General features: G+C 40.9%; 2 protein-coding genes across 5 annotated transcripts in view; one reads left to right on the top strand and one right to left on the bottom strand.

The window, feature by feature from the left end:
* The first annotated feature begins 1,511 nt into the window (after positions 1-1,511).
* mfsd6b (major facilitator superfamily domain containing 6b) lies at positions 1,512-17,277 on the top strand. Of its 3 annotated transcripts, none has more exons than XR_007140790.1 (8): positions 1,512-1,767; positions 2,834-4,235; positions 11,464-11,561; positions 13,424-13,585; positions 14,426-14,524; positions 14,613-14,914; positions 15,103-15,176; positions 16,211-16,263. XR_007140790.1 is itself a non-coding variant. In XM_027175303.2 (8 exons), exons 2-8 carry the CDS (start codon positions 2,836-2,838, stop codon positions 16,219-16,221), a joined length of 2,079 nt encoding a protein of 692 aa, XP_027031104.2. In that variant the 5' UTR covers positions 1,512-1,767; positions 2,834-2,835; the 3' UTR covers positions 16,222-16,354. The 3 variants fall into 3 exon arrangements, 2 of the variants coding, with proteins under 2 accessions (XP_027031104.2, XP_027031102.2); XM_027175303.2 differs by having other exon boundaries at positions 15,170-15,176; positions 16,211-16,354; XM_027175301.2 differs by lacking the exon at positions 15,103-15,176 and having other exon boundaries at positions 1,513-1,767; positions 16,211-17,277.
* Positions 17,278-18,575: 1,298 nt separating this feature from the next.
* Positions 18,576-22,836, bottom strand: part of nemp2 (nuclear envelope integral membrane protein 2) — a 9,565-nt gene continuing 5,304 nt past the window's right edge. For both annotated transcript variants that reach the window (XM_027175305.2, XM_047814928.1), the window contains 3 exons: positions 21,092-21,317; positions 19,343-19,543; positions 18,576-19,262 (listed from right to left, as the gene is read on the bottom strand). In XM_027175305.2, the coding sequence (XP_027031106.2) occupies positions 18,899-19,262; positions 19,343-19,543; positions 21,092-21,317 (791 nt within the window). In that variant the 3' untranslated portion in view covers positions 18,576-18,898. The remainder of the gene's footprint in view (positions 19,263-19,342; positions 19,544-21,091; positions 21,318-22,836) is intronic.

Genomic DNA, 22,836 nt, shown 5'->3' with positions numbered 1-22,836 from the left:
AGCAGTGGTGATCATTGGTTGGTCAGAGGGAGCAGTGGTGATCAGTGGTTGGTCAGAGGGAGCAGTGGTGATCAGTGGTTGGTCAGAGGGAGCAGTGGTGATCATTGGTTGGTCGGAGGGAGCAGTGGTGATCAGTGGTTGGTCAGAGGGAGCAGTGTTGATCAGTGGTTGGTCAGAGGGAGCAGTGGTGATCATTGGTTGGTCAGAGGGAGCAGTGGTGATCAGTGGTTGGTCAGAGGGAGCAGTGGGATCAGCTGTTGGTTGTTGGGAGCAGTGGTGGTGATCAGTGGTTGGTCAGAGGGAGCAATGGTGATCAGTGGTTGGTTGTTGGCTTTTCACACTGGTGGTGAGTTGAGTGAACTTGCACATTTAACATTTCTGACAAGGTTGGCAGGTGTGTCTGGATGACAATGTTGTTAGAACATGACATGAACTGTGTATACAGTTAAGGGAAGGAATGTGTTATAATGTAGAATAAGCATTTAACAGATGACATGTTAAAACCACACACAGTTTAATGACTAAATTTAATCTTTGTTATGGCACAAAAAATACTACAAAAAAGATTACTTTTAATTTTTAAGTCCTTAAAGTACATTAAAATAAGTATTATAATTTATTTAACCACTTAAGGACACATTTAGTCCAACAATAAACCTTTATTTTATAAGTTCACATTCTATTTTAAAGCTACTTTTAAAAATGTGGGTTCAACGAGAAGATAAGTCCAGTTCATGCTCTTTAAATTTCTTTATTGAATAATTATCGTTCTGTTGGCCTGTGATATGATATAAACCATTCTGCATCAGGGTGGAGCTTTATTGCAGGCTGTGAATATATTTTAATTATATTGGCCATGGTGAAATAGTACAGTAATTACAGTCATTTTACTGTAGTGTGTTAGTGTGGCTTGGCCAAACCCAGAGTGTTATGTAACAATAATAGTCAAGAATGAAATTTTCTTTAGTTTTAAGATAAAAAAAAACATCAGCGAGAACAATAATCATCATCATTATTGAAACTATTTACATATCTATAAATTTAATTAAAAATATCAAAAGAAATGTAAAGAAAGATTTAAATATATTAATTGTCAACGTTATTATTTTTTGTGATTTTAATGGGGTTTTTTTTACATTTAACAAAATGTTTATGATAAATGAACTAGACTGATTTTGGTTCTTTTATTCATTAATTTTTACACGGCTTCTGGAAATCTGACAAAATAAAAATGTGCCACTAGGTAATGACCACTAGGTGGCGGTAAATACTTACACCTGTATTATATCTTAGCGTCTTAGAAATATACTTGAATAAATTCGTCCACACTTCTATTTTTCTACTTTTTCTCCCTAAAAAGAAAAAAAAAAGCTACTCATATCACGAATCTGTTCAACTTATCCAGGACACACCTTGATTGAATTTTAATAGACATGCTTCTTTATAAATACACAATTACAAGTCGTTTGAAGTTTCAGCCAATCAGCTTCGACCTCCCGGCGCACTCGACCAATCAGAGGAGTCGCAGGTGAGACGCAGAAGTCAGTGTGGTGGAGCTTCTCAGCAAGCTGCTGGTCCTAATAACCTCTCTGTCTCTCCTTGTCTTATTTTGTCTTATTTAATGACGTTATTTACTCAAATCCTTGTGAGCTGGAGATGTTCAGGAGTTGTGTGTTTCCTGTCGGCACGCGCTGAGACCCATGATGGATGAAGGAGTTGATTATTACCTTGAGATCTTAGCAGGAACTTCAGAGGAACAATAAAGAGGTAAGTTCAGAAAGCAGAGCTTGTCCTGGCATTGTGGTATCATGAGTCTGGCTTATTTTATGAGATGACATGCAGGATGATTATAACACCTTCATGAAGAGGATCTTCTCTCTGATCCATAGTGATGCATTGGTTCAGTTTTGTTTATTTGACTTTGTCAGAATGAGCATCCATACATCATGTACAGTATCATAAGGGCGGGTGATATAATGATAGAAAGTTGTATTGTGATGAATTATGTTACAATAAACTTTTGTCTGATATCATTGTTATTGTGATTATTTGTTAAAAAAAATAAAAGACATAATTTTCCACTATAACACATATTTTACACATCATTTCCAATTTAAATTGTATCTTTAAAAAAAGCCTTTAAACGATTATTTTTAAAAATGTTTATGTACATGAAAAGCAACATTACAGTTTTGCTGGCATTTTGTCACTAAGTCCGTGTGCCTTGAAATACCATGAAGTACATCATCTGCCTACAAGAATATAACTCTGGGTGTGGTGAAGCTTGTATATTTACACAGGATGACAAACAAACTTACCACACCGATATTTTAATGTGCTGTTAAACTGTAAAGCTAAAGCATTTAAAAATAAAAAGAATTTGAGTTACAAAAGTGTCTTTTATAAATGAACTTTAGGAACGGATAGCATTTTTTTAAAGAGAGAGATAAAAAGAAAGAGAGAGAGAGAGAGAGAGAGAGAGAGAGGTTAAGACGTACACTTATCATGTAGCCAAAACACATGTAGCATTTATCTGTGTGTGCTGCGGCTACTTTAAACACACCCGGCTGTGTGAAGGTCAGTTTTATTCTATTACCTTTTTTTAATTCCATTTCCAGCCCCTTGTCAGGTGACCGTATTAGTCTTTGTGCTGTAACAGTGACGTTATCCTCCACAGCGTCTTTGCACAGAAGTCAACCCGGAGCATAACTCTGCTAATAACAAACATGATCTCATTCTCGCTAGTCACTCTGGTGTCATAGAGCTACTTAGGAATTATATTTTGCATGTGGTTGTGTTATATGAGGTGTATTTATTAATTCTTTTGTCACAGAGATGGCGAGTGACCGTACAGCCATCCTGACTGATGATGAGGAGGAACAGAAGAGAAGATATGTCCTGGCTGAGCCGTTTAATACCCTGTCACTGGGGACAGCAAACAGCACTCCACCCAGTCAAACACCATCATCTACCTCTACTGACTCCCTGCCCCCTCCAACCTCTTCTAGTACAGACTGTCTGGAGCAAATCTGCCTGAGAATAGATGAGCGTCTCCTGATCTCCAAGATCTTCTACTTCTTTTTCTATGCCGCATATGGGTCCCTGCATCCCCTTCTGGCTGTCTACTACAAGCAGCTGGGCATGACACCGAGCCAAAGTGGTCTCCTGGTGGGGATCCGTTACTTCATTGAGTTTTGCAGCGCACCGTTTTGGGGTGTAGTAGCTGACCGCTTCAATAAAGGCAAAGCCGTCCTGCTGTTCTCCGTCTTCTGCTGGGTAGTGTTCAACCTTGGCATCGGCTTCGTCAGGCCAGCAGCCATGACTTGCATAGAGAACAATAACGTAACAACTCCAAGTTCCTCTGGAAACCATACCAGAGTCCGTCGAGACACTGTAGGGGATTTGTTGGGCATGCCCTTAAGTTTTCAGACTTTGTCTGAGGATTATAGCCCACTGGCTCGATATGTAAGAAGTGTTAACACAAGCACGACTCCTTCCACTACAGCTATGCCTAAACCATACAATATAATTTATGACAAAAGCCAAGTTGACACCATCTTCCTTGTGATTCTGCTGGTGATCATCATTGGCGAGTTCTTCAGTGCTCCGGCAGTGACCATTGTCGACACTGTGACCCTGCAGTACCTGGGAAGGCAGCGTGACCGCTATGGCCTCCAAAGGATGTGGGGTTCTCTAGGTTGGGGTATAGCCATGTTATCTGTAGGCATCTGGATCGACCACACACACATCACCCTGATCATCCAGGGGGTTGGCTGCACCGTGCCGGACTACAAGAACTACCAGATTGCTTTCATCGTCTTCGGTGTACTCATGACTCTAGCTCTTATAGTTGCAACGCAGTTCCGCTTTGATTCCCGGTTTGGAGCTGAGCCTTCAGAATTGGATGTGAAGCAGCAGGTGGAGATCCCTCATGTGGTCCAGAACACATCCAGCATGGAGGAAGCCCCGGTGTGTCCCAGGCCTAACAACCCCCCCAGGTTTCCTTTCAAGGACATGATCCGTCTGCTTTGTGGGATCCGTTACGGCTCCGTTCTTTTCGTGGCCTGGTTCATGGGTTTCGGATATGGCTTCGTGTTCACGTTCCTGTACTGGCACCTGGAGGACCTGAAAGGGACCACCACGCTGTTCGGGGTGTGCTCGGTGCTTAGCCATGCCTCCGAGCTTGCTGCCTATTTTATGAGCCACAAACTCATCGAACTTGTCGGCCACATCAGGTAAATTTTCTTGAACTCTCGAGAGCATGGTGATAACGTCACTTTAATACTGTCTAGTCTACTGAACTGAAGTAAATGGCCACTTATATTAATCTCCAGGTAGGATTGTGTAATATAACAAAAAAAATAGTTAAAGCTCCCAAATTTTATTAATTACTAATTTATACCGGAACGCTGTTCAATTCTGTACTCTGATTGGTCAGAATATATATTTTTGTTGATTAATTTTCTATTATACCAACCCTGAGAGTAGTGCTACATTCACACAAGTCTCCAGCCTCTAAACTATGACGTTAAATACTAATGGACACGCATTGCGTGTTTTAAACGTGTTTTCAGGACTGAGAAGGTTGTGCAGAAGGTTACGCATTGCAGTATCTTGGTAAAAGAGCAAGGTTTTTTTGTCTTGACAATAAATAAAGAGGCTGGTTAATGAACCAGTGTTTATAGCTGCTGTAATGTATGTAAGAACAGGAACTAACTAGTTTCTGGATGATCCACAGCTGTAAATGAAAGTGGGAAGTGATACAAACTCTTATACCAAGTTGTTGTGGTATAAGAGAAAGAAAAAATTATCCTTACACAACACCCATGTGCTTATGCTTTATGAAGCCTATATACCACGCATTATGACCTGTTTTTTATGTGCTTTATTTTTGTATCGGCGACACTAGCTGTGTAATGCTAACTGGTGGCCATTCACATTCTGTCACTGGTTTTAGCCACTAAGCATACGAGCATTTCTTTGAAGTCTTGTTGAGTTAAAGGTGAATTAACTGATCTGAATTTGAACACAACAGTGAATGGAACTGAATGTGGTAATGACTTTGACCTGTGTATTGTAGCTTCCTGTGTGTGTGTGAGAGAGAGAGCCTTCAAACATTTGCATAAGCCATTGCAAGGAAGCTACAAGGCATTACACAGAGAGAGTTGAGAGTTTTTTTCTGTATTATGATGAAAGCGAGTTTTGAAAGTCGTCTTCAGCTTGTAACGTCATCGCACCTACTTCCTGCTGCTGCTAATCTCCAGCATGTAACTGAACTGAGTGTACAAAATCATTTCCCGGCGCTTTCAGAAATTTGACAGACCAGACACACGCACACACACACACACACACACACACACACACACCTCAGTGTGTGTACACTGGTGTTCCTTAGAGATTTAAAATAGTATTACATTTGCTTGTTTTTTTTTTTCCCTATTATCTGTCTTTTGTGTTTCCTTCATTAATTATCATATTCCAGAAACCTCTGTGCTATGCAGGAAGAAAATAGCGATATAAAAAAACACATGCAGAACTGTTCAGGAGAAAGTAGTTTGTGTGTGAGATTATGCCTTTTGATGGATTGGTATCCTGTCCCAGGGTGTCCCCTGCCTTGGACCCCTAGGCACCAGGTTCCACACACGGTGGCTTAGTGGTTAGCACGTTCGCCTCACACCTCTAGGGTTGGGGGTTCGATTCCCGCCTCAGCCTTGTGTGTATGGAGTTTGCATGCTCTCCCCGTGCCTCTGGGGTTTTACTCCGGTTTCCTCCCCCGGTCCAAAGACCTGCATGTGATGGGTTGGCACTCCGTACAGGGTGTATCCTGCCTTGATGCCCGATGATGCCTGAGATAGGCACAGACTCCTCGTGACCCGAGAAATTCGGATAAGCGGCAGAAAATGAATGAATGAATGTATCTAATCCTGAATCTAAAACACAAACCGCTGTTTACTTTACAGCTGCTTGTAAATCAGAACTGATTACTGTTTCACATTCACACATCTGTCTGATTCACAGAGCACCTTGTTACATGTAGATACTTCAGAGGAAGTAAAGGTGCCTACGTTGTCAGTCTGTTGACTTTAGAGCAGAACAGGTATGAGATCGGCTGTGCACCAGCTGTACGATAAAGGGCATGAGTCAACAGAGAGAGAGAGAGGGAGGGGGAGAGAGAAGTGGAGGTGAGGAAGTAGCTTTAAACACACATCCTCCGGTGCTTGGACCACTCAGATCGCAGCTTGATGTTGTACCACCCGGTTTGACATTTCCAACATGATGTCACAAAGAGGCAGCCTAAAGGATTTAATTACAAATCTTTATTCATTACTGAAGTTAGAGTTTAATGTATAAAATGTCTTTGTAACGTGTATCTGTGACCACGGAAATGAAGAAACGGCGGTCCGAATGCAACGTCAGGTTGGAGTAATCAGTTGAGCCAATCATTTGGATTTTTCATGTATCCCATCACGTATGATTTGCACAGACTTCTCATTTCAGTCCACCAAATTCTATTATATTATTCCTGCTAATCCTGTAGTAGATTGACTTTGATTCAGGGATTCATACGGACATGCCCATGTCTGATGTTTTTCACCAATAGTAGCGCATGATTTAGGTCACATGACCGTCTTTCTGGAAGTTATCTGCATTTAGGTGAATTCCAAATGACTCTCAGAATGTAGTGTGCACTACAAATGGTGGTAAAATGGTTTCAACCCCATCTGTTGTTCACACTGTGAGTCATTTGGGATTCATGTGCTTTAAATTCTTTATAGTTATTGATTTAATGATGAGGTGTGTGTGTGTGTGTGTGTGTGTTTCCCTGAATCAGAGTCAGTGCACTGCCTGTGTGACACATGTACACATGAGAATGGGTTTCTGAAATTAATGGCAACATAAGGAACGAATTCTCCCATATTCAAAATATTCAGGCTAGACGTTCTGATTTGCATTCCACACAAAATACTGACATCATTTGCAGTGTCATGTGGCAAATCCCAACGTTCTTGGGTCGAATTTTAGTGTATGTTTATCTCTAAACCTAAGTGGTAATGACTGGATTATGCAAACAGTTGTTTGTGGGATTTCTCCATTGAAGTGAACACTGGTGCTTGGACCCCGGTGATTGCTACTTCGACACACATTATGATTCAAATTGAAATGATTTATCAGTACAAGGCAATCATAAGAAACCGGTTCAGTATGCTCATAAATAAATGCTTGGACCCCTTAGATCGCAGCTTGACTTTGTGTTGTATTTAAATCCACCTGGTTTGATGGGTGTGTGATCTGTGCACTGCTTCACAGCACTGCGTCCTGTGTTTAGCAGTCTGATTTCAGAGCCGTGTGCTAACGGGACCCCAGGGTCAGCGTAATCCGATCTCTTCCATTAGCTAACCAGATGTCTGCGCGGTCAGTCATCGATCTGGCTGATATCCTCCTCCTGAATACATCCAGCGCTCAGAAAGTCGGCGAAAGCCAGTGACCGAGACGAAGGCCTGTGTAGTAGAGTCCAGATTTGCGTGGGTATCGTCATACGTCACCTCACGTCACGGCTGCATTTGCATGTTCAATTTCGTGACTTACATGAGTTTCTGGTTTATTTATTTATTAGTAATGACATGGTTTAATCATTTCTGATGACACTGGTTATTATCTACAGGGAAGTATATTTTTGTGCAAGGGTTTAGTTTTCATTTTAAGGAAACGATTTAAGCTCATCATGCCTTCATGTCGTTCTCTTCCACCAGATCCGTTCCGAGTAGAAAACGTGTTGGTGTTACATAGACACAAAATAAATTACTAATGTTTTCACAACTTAAAGGTGCGGTGCACGATGTTTGAGAAGTGCTTCAGAAAACTGATTCGGGCCGACAAACAAAACAAACGTGTAGCCAATGAGGGGAGAAGGGCGTGTCTTGTCAGTATGTGGTGGAGAGAGTGTTCAGTGTGCATGTGTGACATTAACATAATGGGGCGTGTCTTGTCAATATGCGGCAGAGAGAGTGTTCAGAGCGCATGTCTGACATTAGCAGAAAGTGATTGAAACATTGACATCATGGATAAAAACGAAAAGCGAAAAAAGGCTTACAATAAGGCAAGAAGTAGGACCCGTGTAAATATAGGATCAGCTTTCCAGCGCTGGAGAGAATATAATGTCTTCTGCATGAAACAGAGCTAAACCTTTCATGGTACAACACACACTACTACAAAAACACATTTGTATTACCATATTATTACTCATTGAGGTCATTTATTGATAAAAATCTCCCCTCGGCCAGCTGCCCCAGCAGGTTCCACCATAATAGGTGCCTGGGTTACGTATGTATGTGTAGGGGGGAGCTATCAAAACAGGGTTGACACCCATTTGGGTTAGGGGCGTGTTTGTTTTGGTGATTTCTAATGTCAACATTGGCTTTCAAACATCGTGCACCTCACCTTTAAAGGAAATTAAATTTAAGAATTTCAAAAGCAGTGGTTAAAATCTGATATCGATAACACTGAATATCAGAAATGTCATTAATGATGTGTAAATTTGTCTTTATTCGGTTTGACAGCACATTTATTTTGACCTACAGCATGTGTAAAAAAAAAAAAAAAAAAAACAGCAGCAGTGACCAAGACATGGAACATATCTAGAAACATGGACAAGAAAATACAATGAAGATCCTTAAACAGATTAGACTTAGATTAGATTTGTCTTCTTTGTCATTGCATATGGGTACAAGGTAACGAAATGCAGTTAGCATCTAACCTGATGTGCTAAGTAATAGTATAGACATAACAAAAATATATACACAGTGAATATATATGACTGTACAGTATGTTTCTGAAAATACACTGCATATATTTGTGAATGTAACTGCAACCAGTGATTTAAATAAGTCTATTTACATCATCGAGGATCTGGAAACCAACCTGTGTGGAAAACAATTAGCATGTTTACAGGTTTACGATTATTCATTTAGCAGACGCTTTTATCGCTTTTCTCTAAAGTGACACCAATGAGGAAGAACAAGAAAAGCGATCTATCCAGCAGAGAACACAAGAAGTGCTTCCATTCAAGAGCTTTAATAGACAGCTAGAGGAGAAAGGTGCCCAGAGTCGAGGTGTAAGTGTTAAGTGTAAGTGCCACCATTGAGGAACAGTCATGTACAAGCTTCTGGAAAGGGACCTCGTGCCTCAGTGAGGAGGTTCAACAAGGTGTCGGTCATTAACTGATCGCAGGTTGCCTGAGGAACTTAAACCTTCTGGAGAACGTTGAGGTAGCGGATAATGTTTCTGACAAGTGCATGCATGTACTGTAAGTAGCAAGGCCTTGATTGTGAGGTGTGTTGAGTGGACATGTTTCGGGTTCTTCATTGTATAGCGTTAGCATGCTTGTAGCTGTCATCATGGGTTTCCCGTCATCTTATTGGTTGCTTTCACAATGCACTATCAGCCCACTTCTATATACCACAAGTTCTCACAGCTGGGTATTATCCTGATTGACATCATCATCATCATCATCTGGGATGAAGCAGGTGATCCCTAGAGAACGGGACGAATGTTCTTCACTTGCACTACTCGTCTATCGTGCTTGTCCCCTCATGCTAAATTTGGCTAGTTATAGAGTTATAAATGTGGCTCCTGTTACCAAAGCTTTAATGCTAGCAAACAGACAGAGATCAGAGGACTCGCAGTGCGTACACCACAACAGCCATTTCCTCTCGTCGAGTCTTTTGTTGTAAACACTCGAGAATCTGTCACACCTTCATCATTGCAAAGCCAGCGAGGGGAAAATGTTCAGTTTTTTCCAACCAACCCGATTGATGATGTATTTCTTTCGTTTGGTTTGGTATTGGTTGTGGAAAATGTTACATTTAATGAGTTGCGAATTATTCAAACATTTTTGGCCTGGGTTTAACTTGTTAAGATGTTTTGTTGTTTTTATCTTCTTGTATATATTTTAGTCTGGTGTTACCTTCTGAGACATCTCTGACCTTCTGAGACATCTCTGACATGTTATGATCATCAACCAGAGACTGCTTGGTTTTTACTAGTCAAGTCAAGAAGCTTTTATTGTCATTTCAACCATATATAGCTGTTGCAGTACACAGTGGAAAAAAATGAGACGTTTCTTCAGGACCATAGTGCTACAAAGAGCAAAGACAGAGATAAGACTTAGTCCTAGATACATAAATGCAACCTGGTGCAAACAGTGCAGGACAAGACAAACAAGACCGACAAGACCGTTCAGGAGAAAAAAGACATTACACAAAAGACAGTAAAAGACAATAGACAAAAACAGTACTGACCAGTGTAAATACTGTATGTTCTATCAATATTGCGTGTGCACAAATACTGGAATGAACACAGTGTTATAGCAGCGGTTGCATGAGGTAATGTAATGAATTTTGCAAAACAACAATCAACTGAAATGTGAGACAGTATGTGCAAAGAGCAAAATCAGTGGGCAAAACAGCTTGTAAACAGTTTGATGGATGTAATAATGGAAGTGTGTGTATTTGGTGTAGGTCTGTGCAGTCCATACAGTTGATGTGCGTGTGAAGGTCGTGCTTAGTTCAGTTCAGATATTAAGGAGTCTGATGGCTTATGGAAAGACTACCACGAGCCATTATATTCAGATATTAGGTGCCTGGTTTTATTTTCTGACATGTCCTTATTTCATCCTGTTGTCTTTTTTTTAATCTGTTTTTATCTTCTAAGACATTCTAACCTGGTTGTACTCTATTAAGCCATTTTTGGCCTGGTTTCATTTTCTACAACATTTAATGACATGATGTGATCATATGAGTTCATGTGAGACTTCAGTGCTTGGTTTCACTATATTCAGGCTTCCTTTGGCCAGTAAAGGCCATTTATTTCACCAGGTATTATTTTTGTCCTATTTTGACATTTTTAGCCTGATTTTGTCATCTAAGACTTTTTCATTCTTGTTTCAATGTCATGTTTTCAGACTAATGAGAGGTTTTTGGCCCAATTTTTATCAAAGACTTTTTTTTTCTCCTGATTTCTCCATGTGAGGACAGTCATGGCTTCGATTGCCATTTTTATCCAGGTTTTATCTTAAATGGTAATAACCAAAATACTTTTTTTGTCCCTGTCCACAATATTAACGCATTTCTCTCCTGGATCATTTCTTCTGATAAACCTGGTTTCCCCAGATTTTAAGCCTGGTTTAACCCTTAAGACACTTTGGTGTGCTGTTTCTGCTTTAAGAGGTTTTTTGTTCAGGTTTCATCTTACTGACACTTATCGTCTAAGACAATTTTGGCCTGCTTCCAAGCTGTAAGACAATTATTCTGAAGCAGTCTTTGTGTGTAGAAAGGTAAATGGTGGGATGGTTTGTGTGTGTGTGTGTGTGTGTGTGTGTGTGTGTGTGTGTGTGTGTGTGTGTGTGTGTGGGGTTGTTTTTTTTTTTTAACAACCATTTTTTCTGCCATTTCTCTTGTCCTTCAGAGTCTTGTATATCGGGTTGGCCTGTAACACCGCACGCTACTTGTACATCTCCTACCTGCAGAACGCTTGGGTTGTCCTGCCCATGGAGATCCTTCAAGGTAAGAGACTTGAGCTTTGCCAGTCTGCTGCATCCGGTTGATTTCTCTAACAGGAAGCGTTTGGACCGGCCTCTCGCCTCTCTGGCTGTAAGTTCAGCCCAGGCCATGAATCGGCTGTTTGACTTGCAGCTCAGGCGCATTGTTTCCTTTGACACGCCCTTTTTACTGCAGTTTACAGGGTGTAGTTACAGATCTGTGTTCTGAGTAAAGATCGTTTACAGGAGGATTAATCTGGAATATGTATCATGCTTTCAAACTGCTTTACAAGTACAGTGTGTATCCAATAATAATAATAGTATCATAATTAAGGCTTGAAAAGCTGCACCTTCAACAAGCCCACATGATATTATCTATCCCAGACAGGTTCAGCAACATTTATTGTTGACTCTCCTCACAAATATGTCTAGATTAATGAAGCCGGTTTGTCTGGCTTTTACACCAAAGACTCAGCAGTCAGGCCAGTTTATTGTCCCACATGGGTTTGGCCATAAACCTATTTTAACCTAAATCTAATTTTAGTGATAATCTGTTTACTCTGAGCCTGAAGTCACACTCCATCACGCCATGTTAGCGTCATTTACTTCATTATCGACGCTGGGTTCCAGTGGTCCCGGTAAATAAAGCTCGAGACAAAAGCCTCTCAAAAGTGTTCACCTGTTCACTACATCGCTGTAGTTTTCGTTATTCAAACATCTTTAAAACGCATCACTGGAATATTTAATCACAGGTTTATGTTAAAGCGCTCGTTTTGATGCCTTCCGGTTTCCATAGTGACCTCTCCTTCACGAGGAATAGCCGACCAGTGTCCGAGCTACAGTACAGCTGTACAACCGATTTCTCGTCATCTCCAGGAACTAATAGTTAAACACTATGATCTTTATACATTAACAATTGCAGTTGTTCTAGCGTATTAGGAATAAACCACTCAGGTGTGTGTGTTGCTATAGGAAATGAACCCATTCTACCAGTACACTGGTGTTCCAGTCTGGCCGCAGAATGGAAATCATCTTATGAGACGTTTTCTCTCAGTCTAAAAAAGCGTCTGATGTTGTGTCTGCGAGTCTGATCTAAAATAGATCAGGACTCAGGATTTTTCGGTGTGTTTTAGACGTGTGTTTGTCCCTCTGTTGATAATCTTACAATGAATTTTAGTGCTGAAGAGAAATCTGAGCTGCTTTTTAGATGAACAAACACTTGGAGCATCTCAGAAAGCAGAAATGGGTTTGATATCAACATTTACTCTGAAGATACAAACATTTGAGTGTAATTTCTGAATATTTATGGAACATTTAGAACTTTTCTATGTATATGAATAAGTCCTGGGTGTCTACTGTCATATGAGCTTCATATTAACACCACTGTGGAGTGAGACACCAGGAAGACGTTCGATCATCAACATGAACACAAGACAAACACGAGGAAACAACATCATCTTGGAAAACAAGCTTCAGATTGAGCTTCATCATGAACAGTGACTTCACTTCATCGCACCACGACACACACGTTATTTATTCAGCAGCGTGCTCCGTGTGTGTGTGTGTGTGTGTATTGACTCATTTTCAGCTGGAAAAAGATTCAGAAGAAAAAATCTGCTTAAGTTTAATTTCAATTAAAACTTTTTTTTTTTTACCCTTTTTTCCATACTAGACTTTTCTCCTCTTCACACACACACACACACACACACACATACACACACCAAACAAACATCCTATAGGTGTTTGCATTTAATGCATTTTCTTAGCAGTGTTTAATTTTTACATGTATCACGTGTGTATTTGCCTTCTTGAGCTGTAGTGTGTAAATCGGCTGAACTGAAGTTTATTTATGTTAATGATTATGTTAATGACCTTGTTTTCCCGTAGGTCTGACCCACGCATCGGTGTGGGCTGCGTGCATCTCATACCTGAGCGCGGCTGTTCCTCCGGCTCTCAGGACGTCTGCACAGGGAATCCTGCAGGGCCTTCACCTGGGGCTGGGGCGTGGCTGTGGGGCCATGATTGGAGGAGTGTTCGTCAACTTCTTTGGTATGACGAAGAAATGCACACACACACACACACAAAAAAAAAACACACCCGTGTTGCTTCTCAGATCGAAGGAACGACCTCAGGTTTCAGCAGATGACGTCACTTTGAGGGAAAATGCTTCCTGTTAAAGTTTGATGTTTACAGCTCCACCTGCTGTCTGTGAAAGGAATAACAACTGAACACATCCACAATCAGGGACTGTCAGATGTGGGGCTGGGTGGGCTGAGGGGTGGGGCTTATTTCTGGGAGGGGCAGAATAACTGTCTGAAACACTTATTACACTTCTAAAAAACATTTACTGCCTTTAATATCTACTGAAATAAACAATAATAATAATAATAATAATAATAATAATAATAATAATAATAATAATAGAGTGTATAGAAATATATTAGACTTTTATTTCAATATGGAATGCTTTTTATTTTCAGGACTACTGAAGAAATTGCCTTGTTTATATTTATATTGAATTTAAACCTTGTTCTGTCTTGGTGTGATATTTAATATTTTCATCCCCACTGCTCTACTGCAGTTTGCAAATGTTAAATAATTAGTTCATCAATTTACATTTTTTTTATTTATTCATTTCCATAATTAGTTTGTTTGTGTATGAAGTTTCAAAGTTGAATCTAATACAAAAAATATATATATTAATTTAATACTAAATTACTTGTAATTGCATTAAGTATTAACAAACAATTCAAAGCTCCAAAGGCTTGACTTGAAATCAACTTAATATTTTTATTAATAAAAATAATAATAATAATAATAATAATAGACAGTATTCTAAATGGTTATAAATTCTTCTTTGTTAATTGTTTTTCCTGTGTGTGTGTGTAGGTGCGGCTGAAACATTCCGAGGTTTAGGAATGGCATCTCTCATCATCCTGCTCATCTTCGCCCTCATTCAGAGCCTCATCGGGCCGAGCGACAGCAGGCGTAAGACCATCTCCACATACACTTTAAATATAAACACATCCAGACTGTAATACAGGATAATTAAACTCCACTCATGTGTCTCCCACAGGAGACCAGATGCTGGCTGAGAACATTCCTGTACCTTCCAGTCCTGTTCCCATTGCCACCATCGACTTGGTGCAGAACCAGAGGCCACCGGAGACGAGGGTCGAGACCACCTCGACCACCACTGCCTCAGCTCCTGCTGCCAATAAGACCAAGTTCCAGGAAGAGCAGGAGGACATGAGCAAGCCAGCGTGGGTGGTGTCCACTTCCCCTTGGGTCAGCATGTCCTATGCCCTTTACCAGATCAAAGACATGATGTCCTCCATCAGAAGCACCCATCCAGCAGGGGAGCCCCGCCCACAAGGGGTGTGTTCTATAGGAAACCACAACAATAATAATAAATACATATAATATAGAAAGTAAAAATCTTTTCTTTAATCAAATAAATCGCATTTTTCTGCTTCTCTGTTACACTAATTTGCTCTTTACTGTGGCTCACTAAAAATCTGTACCTGTCAATTACAGTACCTTTGCTTTTTTTTATGTTTGATCAGTTTCAAGAAATGAGAGAGTGACATTTCAACTCTTTCCTTTTTCCCATTCATGCTTTTCTCTGATCAGATTAAAGGTGAGATCTTTTTCTTTTCTTCTTGGGCTTTCGGTGTGTCGCACCGTTAAAGGACAATAATCCTGACGATGGCATGAATTAGTCACTGTGCTATCAGACTCTTGATTATTTTCCTATAACGTCACATCCTGAACTGTTTTATTCCTCTTACACCACAGCACAGAGTTCTCTAGGATTATTATTTTAACTGTAAAGAAGTAATGCAACATTTAATGTCGAGTGAAACAGGTTCGTTTCTGTTCTCGTCATATTTACAGCACCTACAAACGTCATTCCTTAATCAGTCATCCTTTTTTTTTTGTCTTTTAAAGGTAATTAGAGCAAAAAAATTAATAAATAAATGCAGCTTGTAGTGACAGTTTCTCAGAAAGCTCCAGCTTTACCTCTGACATTTACAAGGTGCTGACACTGGAGACTCCTTCTTTTCCACTTCCTTACAAAAAACGTTGCACATTAATACCTAATAAATCATGCTACTGTCAGTAAACTAATCAACACCCTATAACCAATCAAAGTCCAGAATCCAACAGTGTTGTGGTGTAAATGAATGAAGGTACTTACTATAATATTTAATGCTGTATGGTTTTCTCTAATTGTTCTTTTCATCATGAGCTGCAGTCAAATGTGAACGTTTGTGTAACCTGCAAAAAACAGCCTGGTGTACAAAGTGTATGGAATTTCTGCATTTTGGAGTTACATTTTCTCATAGATACATAAATTGTACATTACAGCTATGCGCTCTTAAAAACTCAGGGGGTGAAAACCTTTGCACTTGACTGTGTTTTGGATTACATCCACTACTAGTTGCACTTTAATCTCAGATGATTGATTAAATAGGAATCTGAACCGTTTGGAAATATTTTGAGCTACAGAGCGAGTTTATCATCTGAGATAAATGTAGAACACAAAAAGATGATGTCACACACCAGTGATCACCACCATGTCACCGGCTTTACAGACATTTCCACTGATGCTGTTATTTATACTCGTCCAGGATGTGTCCTCATTTGATTCCTTCCTGTCTCTGTTTGTAGGAGAGCATTGAGCAAGTGTCTGCAGCACCATCTGCTGGAATACCTCATCCAGGTCGTTCCACCAGTGCTCCAGGTCAGATCTCTTCACCTGATCCTCCTCAACATCATGTCTCAGATAGTCCCGCACAGGATTCTCCCGTCCCTGATCACACAGACTCGAGAGAATCGTCAGAAGAACCACAGAAGAACTCGGACAAAGCACCGGAGCTTGCAAACACACCAGACTCTCCTCAAAATCCCCCTGATCCATGACCAATGGTGTTAAACAAAAATCTTTTATTTTATTACTTTATACTGTAAATACAGAGTACTGTAGGAAGGTTGGGACAGAAAGCTCATCTTGGTTTATGCAGTAAATGCGATTTGCACGTCTAGGCCCAGTTTTGTTCGTTATGACACACAGTAAACCCTGATGTATTTATGGTCTCATGGACGTTCTCCAGGAATCACACACACTGGCTTCACAAGGCTGCTTTCAGCACACATTTTGTAAATAAAATACATTCCCAGTACTAAGCAATGAAAAAAATTGGCTGGGACGAGGAATCCTGTGGCAGGTGTTGGCCGACGTTTCTCCGGTTCTTATTACAATCACAGTTTTAACCTGAAATAATTTCCTACTTATTGTTTCACGCACAAAATTTTTTACGTATCCTGTAACGTAATACTAACAATAATAATGACCTCATTAAATGTGTGTAGAAATATAATGAAGAAGCTCAGCTAATTCAATTAGCTCTCTTGGCTAATACAACCTGAGAACAGCTAATATGAAGCCTGCAGACACTTTTCCCACTGATCGATTGGCGCTTTCTTTAATTTAACTAGTTAGCATTGCATAGCATTAGTTTGTATAGCTATTACTGTTTGTAAATATTTATTTTTTCATTTTTTAATGCTGCAAAAGCCACACCCACAAGAGACAAACTACATGTGCCACTTGCTAGTCAGCAAAACAAACATGGAGGACAAAGTGCTGGATAAAATAAATCTTCATATGGTGAACGGAAAATGTTTAATCATCAGTGTTTTTAACGACAAAAAAGACAATAAAGAGCTCAAAAATCGGTCTTGAATTTCTGCTTCTGAAGAAATAAAACTCATTAAGCTAGCTAGCTAATAATAGCTACATATACATGAGGATATAAGGATTGAATAGGTCACTGTTACTGTTAGATAAGTTAGCTAGTGCTTAATGTTAGGTAGCTAGATAATGACAACAAAAAATGTGATTCAAGTTAATGTTATATATTTAATTAGTACTCATGTGATGATGATGATGATGATAGCTAAAGTAGCTATGTTTTAAAGTTATATGGTTAGCTAAGTAAGTAGCTAGCTAATGATGGCTAAGTTCAACAGTTAGCTTGCTAGCTAATGACAGCTGAGTTGGATCAAGTGTTTTTGTTGGGTTGTTGGAGGTTAGCACTTAGTTCCTAGATTATGGTTAAGTTCAGATTAAAGTATAAGATGTTAAAGAGTCAATTACAAGTAAAATAGGCAGAGGATAACAGGTCATAGTTATGTCCTTAAGTTTTATTTATTTTATAACACAAAAACCTGATATTGACAGGGATCATGTGCCTATCTCAGGCGTCATCGGGCATCAAGACAGGATACACCCTGGACGGAGTGCCAACCCATCGCAGGGCACACACACACACACTATGGACAATTTTCCAGAGATGCCAATCAACCTACCATGCATGTCTTTGGACCGGGGGAGGAAACCGGAGTACCCGGAGGAAACCCCAGAGGAACAGGGAGAACATGCACACTCCACACACACAAGGCAGAGGCGGAAATTGAACCCCCAACCCTGGAGGTGTGAGGCGAACGTGCTAACCACTAAGTCACCGTGCCCCCCATATAATTAAGTTATTAAATATAATTGTAATAAAATGTAATCATATATATTTTATTTTTATCAGCTGCTCTTCAAGTCGACATAAATGAGCTGTTTCTATAGTAACGAACAGGTGTTAACATTCATTCATTCATTCATTCATTTTCTACCGCTTTATCCGAACTACCTCGGGTCACGGGGAGCCTGTGCCTATCTCAGGCGTCATCGGGCATCAAGGCAGGATACACCCTGGATGGAGTGCCAACCCATCACAGGGCACCAGGTGTTAACATGAACGCTTTAATATAAACCTGAGCTCGAGTCAGAGCTGCTGTTCTGACCAATCAGAGTCCAGCTGGTCAATTCAGACGTTTTTATTTTAAACCTATGGTGTGTTTATGCTTATTGCGTTTTCTGAGAAATGAATTATAAAACAATGTGTGTGTGTGTGTGTGTGTGTGTGTGTGTGTGTGTGTGTGTGTTGGAACAACAGCAAGAATAATAGCACTTCCTCTTACATCAGATTAATTTAATTTTAATTAAATAACATTGGACGAGAATTAAACAACATTTTAGAGTGGATTTGCTCATAAAAACCTTTAAACTAAAATCACACATGAAATTCAGAATGAATTCAGCTTCCTGCATGTTGTGATTATATAATAGTGACACCGGAGGGCAGTGTTTCCCTGAATTATAAGTCGAAGTCCTCGGGTGTGGGATGTGGCGTCCTTATTTACATTTATATAAAGTTAAAATGCCGAATAAGAAACAGTCTTCCAGTAAAAAAGATTTAAAATAAAAGCAGTGCAACATCTTTTTGTTGTTGTTACACATGAGACTCAGAAAGGCTCGTCGTCGTCTGGGAGCGGACACACGGGGGCTGTCTGGGGGCGGGGCGTGGGGGGGTAGGGGCAGATAAAAGCAGGAGGAGTGTAAAGGGCAGGAGGAGAAGGAGGATCAATGAAGATATCGTTGTCAACAAGTGCAGGAGGAGAAGAAAAAGAAGGAAAGGGGCTTGGGCTTGGAGTTTGGGGCGTGCGCATGTTGACCTCGTTGTCACTGAAGTCCGCTGATGCGGCCGTGGAATGTGTGGAATCCAGAAGCGTGTCATGCTCTGTTCTGAAGCCGGAGAGTCTTTGCAGCTCGTGGTTCTGCAGCTCTGACGGCGTGACATGGTCTCCGTTACGCAGGAACTCTGCAAACCTGTGTGTGATCAGAGACGGTAATCAACACTCTCTTTAGCAATCAGAGAGCAGTATCTGAGAGTGCTGTGGTGTGTGTACCGTTGTGGAGCTCGCAGTCTCATCACCGTGTCCCAGGCGGGAAAGCCGGGGTTGGTGCAGTACCTCCGCAGCTCCTCCAGAGAGGTTCTGGTGTGTCTCTCAGCCTGCTCCTGATACTCCTCCTCAGTCAACAGCTTTCTCTTAGATGATCTCCTCCTCTGGAAGAGACCAAGGAACGTCCACAGCAGCCAGCTCACTTGTCTAGAGAGAGACACAGAGAGAGAGACGGAGAGAGAGAGAAATGGAGGATTTAAATATGGGGGAAATCATTTAATATACATTTTATTTATTTGAAGTCAATGAGCCGGGAGAGTGAGTGAGGGTGTGTGAGTGAGTGAGTGAGTGTGTGTGTGTGTGTGTGTGTGTGTGTGTAAGAGATGAACTTTAATTGTAGTTTCTTTACTTTTCGATCCTTAAAAAAAATCTACCGTACATGCACAGACTTTCAAAATGGAGGAAAGAAAAACAGAGCTTTAGAAAGAGAGAGAGGAGACAGGGAGTTTCAGAAAGAGACATATGGCAAAGAGATTGAGAGACAGAGAGAAAGAAGATGGAGAGAAAAGGAGCACGCAAGAAAAAGATAAAGAGCGATAGAAAGGAAACAGAGAGAGCATTAAGCATAGCAAGGAAACAGAGAAAGAAAGACAGACAACGAGAGAGAGAGAAAGACAGACAGAGTGAGAGAAAGAGAAAGACAGACAAAGAAAGAGAGAGGTTTTATTTTTTGCCAAGCTTCATTTCACATTTCTATAAAACAATGAACTGCATTTTAAATGTATGAACAGTGCTCCATTAAATCTCCACTAAATATCCTGAAATGATCATTATTTATTTCCATGTGTTTTATACATACAGTATATGGTGTGTGTTATATAGGGTGTGTGTTATATAGGGTGTGTGTTATATAGGGGGCGTGTTACATAGGGGGCGTGTTACATAGGGGGCGTGTTACATAGGGGGCGTGTGTTATACAGGGGGCGTGTGATATACAGGGGGCATTTTATATAGGGGGCGTTTTATATAGGGGGCGTTTTATATAGGGGGCGTGTTATATAGGGGGCGTGTTACATAGGGGGCGTGTGTTATACAGGGGGCGTGTTACATAGGGTGCGTGTTACATAGGGTGCGTGTTACATAGGGTGCATTTTATATAGGGTGTGTGTTATATAGGGTGTGTGTTATATAGGGTGTGTGTTATATAGGGGGCGTGTTACATAGGGGGCGTGTTACATAGGGGGCGTGTTACATAGGGGGCGTGTGTTATACAGGGGGCGTTTTATATAGGGGGCGTTTTATATAGGGGGCGTTTTATATAGGGGGCGTGTTATATAGGGGGCGTGTTATATAGGGGGCGTGTTATATAGGGGGCGTGTGTTTTACATAGGGGGCGTGTTACATAGGGTGCGTGTTACATAGGGTGCGTGTTACATAGGGTGCATTTTATATAGGGTGCGTGTTATATAGGGTGCGTTTTATATTGGGTGTGTTTTATATAGGGGGCGTTTTATATAGGGGCGTTTTATATAGGGGGCGTGTTACATAGGGGGCGTGTGTTATACAGGGGGCGTGTGTTATACAGGGGGCGTGTGTTATACAGGGTGCGTTTTATATAGGGTGCGTGTTATATAGGGTGCGTGTTATATAGGGTGCGTGTTATATAGGGTGCGTTTTATATAGGGTGCGTGTTATATAGGGTGTCTGTGGTACGTTGTACATGATAAAAGTGTGAAGGAGTGAAAGAATGTGCACCTTTGGATGGCCAGGATGAGGGCAAGCAGCAGAGGCAGGATCTTAAATCCCAGCAGCAGAGCCAGCAGTATCCAGGACACGGGAGCATACGTGATGCCGTGACACGCCACCACCACACCCACGGCCTGCAGCGCCCAAGTCATCACGTACAACGTGCGCCTGCTAGTGACCGGACCCAGGCGGTAACACAGCACAAAACTCACAAAACCTGACACCAGCAGATAACCTGTTGGAAAGACGTGCAGGTACACACACACACACACACACACACACACACACACACACACACACACACACACCACTTAGTTCAGGTTTAACTACTATACTGTGTATCAGATATATATAATAGGTCATTTAGGAATTTTTGCACTACAGCATTCATCTCTTTGTATGCACACTCTCACCCCCACCCTCACTCACCCACACACTCACCCACACACACCCTCACACACCACACACACACCGCCACCCACCACACACACCCCTTTACCCACACACACCTCCACACACACACAACCCCACACACACCCCCCACACCACCAGACACACACACACACCAATATTTCCACTCCAACCCTTCTCTGTGTGTGTGTGTGTGTATGTGTATGTGTGTGTGAAGACCATACAAAGAAATGAAACACCACATTACCTGTAAATATCTTCTAAGTAATTTGTCCTAATTAAACAAGCTCATTTCTCAGCTTTCAAAGCCTCCTAACAGTAGCGTTTAAATGCCGTACGTTTTGTTTACACGTCTCCATCTAGTCTATCTGTATGTACATTTACGGTACAGTCAGCTTTAAATCATGAGCCCGGGGTGTGGTGATGTGAGTGACTTTCACAATACACAGGTGTCTTCATGTTTAAACCGGAGTTCGATGATACTTCTAAAGGATTTTGGGGGGAAGGACAGAGTTAGAGAAAGACATTAGGATGTAATTGATCACCATAGGGATCTTACATCGCTGTATCGTCCAGCCCTATATTGAGTAACTGAAACTCACAGCGGTGAAGTGATACATTTCCTTTTATAAGCCTGAGTGACACTTGATTGATTTACACTGCAGCCAATAGCGTTCGAGGTTCATTAGGCCACACCCCTATAGAATCTATACAAATCAGGAGGTACATTTTGGAGTTAAAGTCTACATGACGATGTTTCCCAGTAACAAACGATGACATTAAATCAAGGTTCATTTCCATTAACCCAGATGTTCTGAAAATGCTCTGAAAGATGAACACAAAAACTAAACCAGAACATCAGTTTAGAGGAACCTAAAACGTTCAATGTTTTGTAGCCTGTTATTGTGTAACGTCAAACGACAAGTTATGCAAAAACTTCCTGTGGAGGAAACATGAGCAATGATGAACTTCTTCTAAAACTGAACTTCTGATCATTGACAACAATGATATCATATTAAATCAACACCATCTGACCAATCAGAGTCCAGAATTCAACAGCGCTGCTGGATTTTAGCTAGAGAGTCCACGCTTTTGTATGCAAGGCACGAAGAAAAGAAATGACTTGATCTGTGGGGAGGACGTACAGTACAGACCAAAAGTTTGGACACACCTTCCAAAAGTTTGGACACACCACCTTTTCAACAGGACAATGACCCCAAACACACCCCCAGGCTGTGTAAGGGCTATTTGACCATGAAGGAGAGTGATGTGGTGCTGCACCAGATGACCTGGCCTCCACAGTCACCGGACCTGAACCCAATCGAGATGGTTTGGGGTGAGCT

Source organism: Tachysurus fulvidraco, chromosome 6 (assembly GCF_022655615.1).
Source record: "Tachysurus fulvidraco isolate hzauxx_2018 chromosome 6, HZAU_PFXX_2.0, whole genome shotgun sequence".
NCBI classification, from domain to species: Eukaryota; Metazoa; Chordata; class Actinopteri; order Siluriformes; family Bagridae; genus Tachysurus; species Tachysurus fulvidraco.
This window is presented reverse-complemented; position numbering and strand designations above follow the sequence as displayed.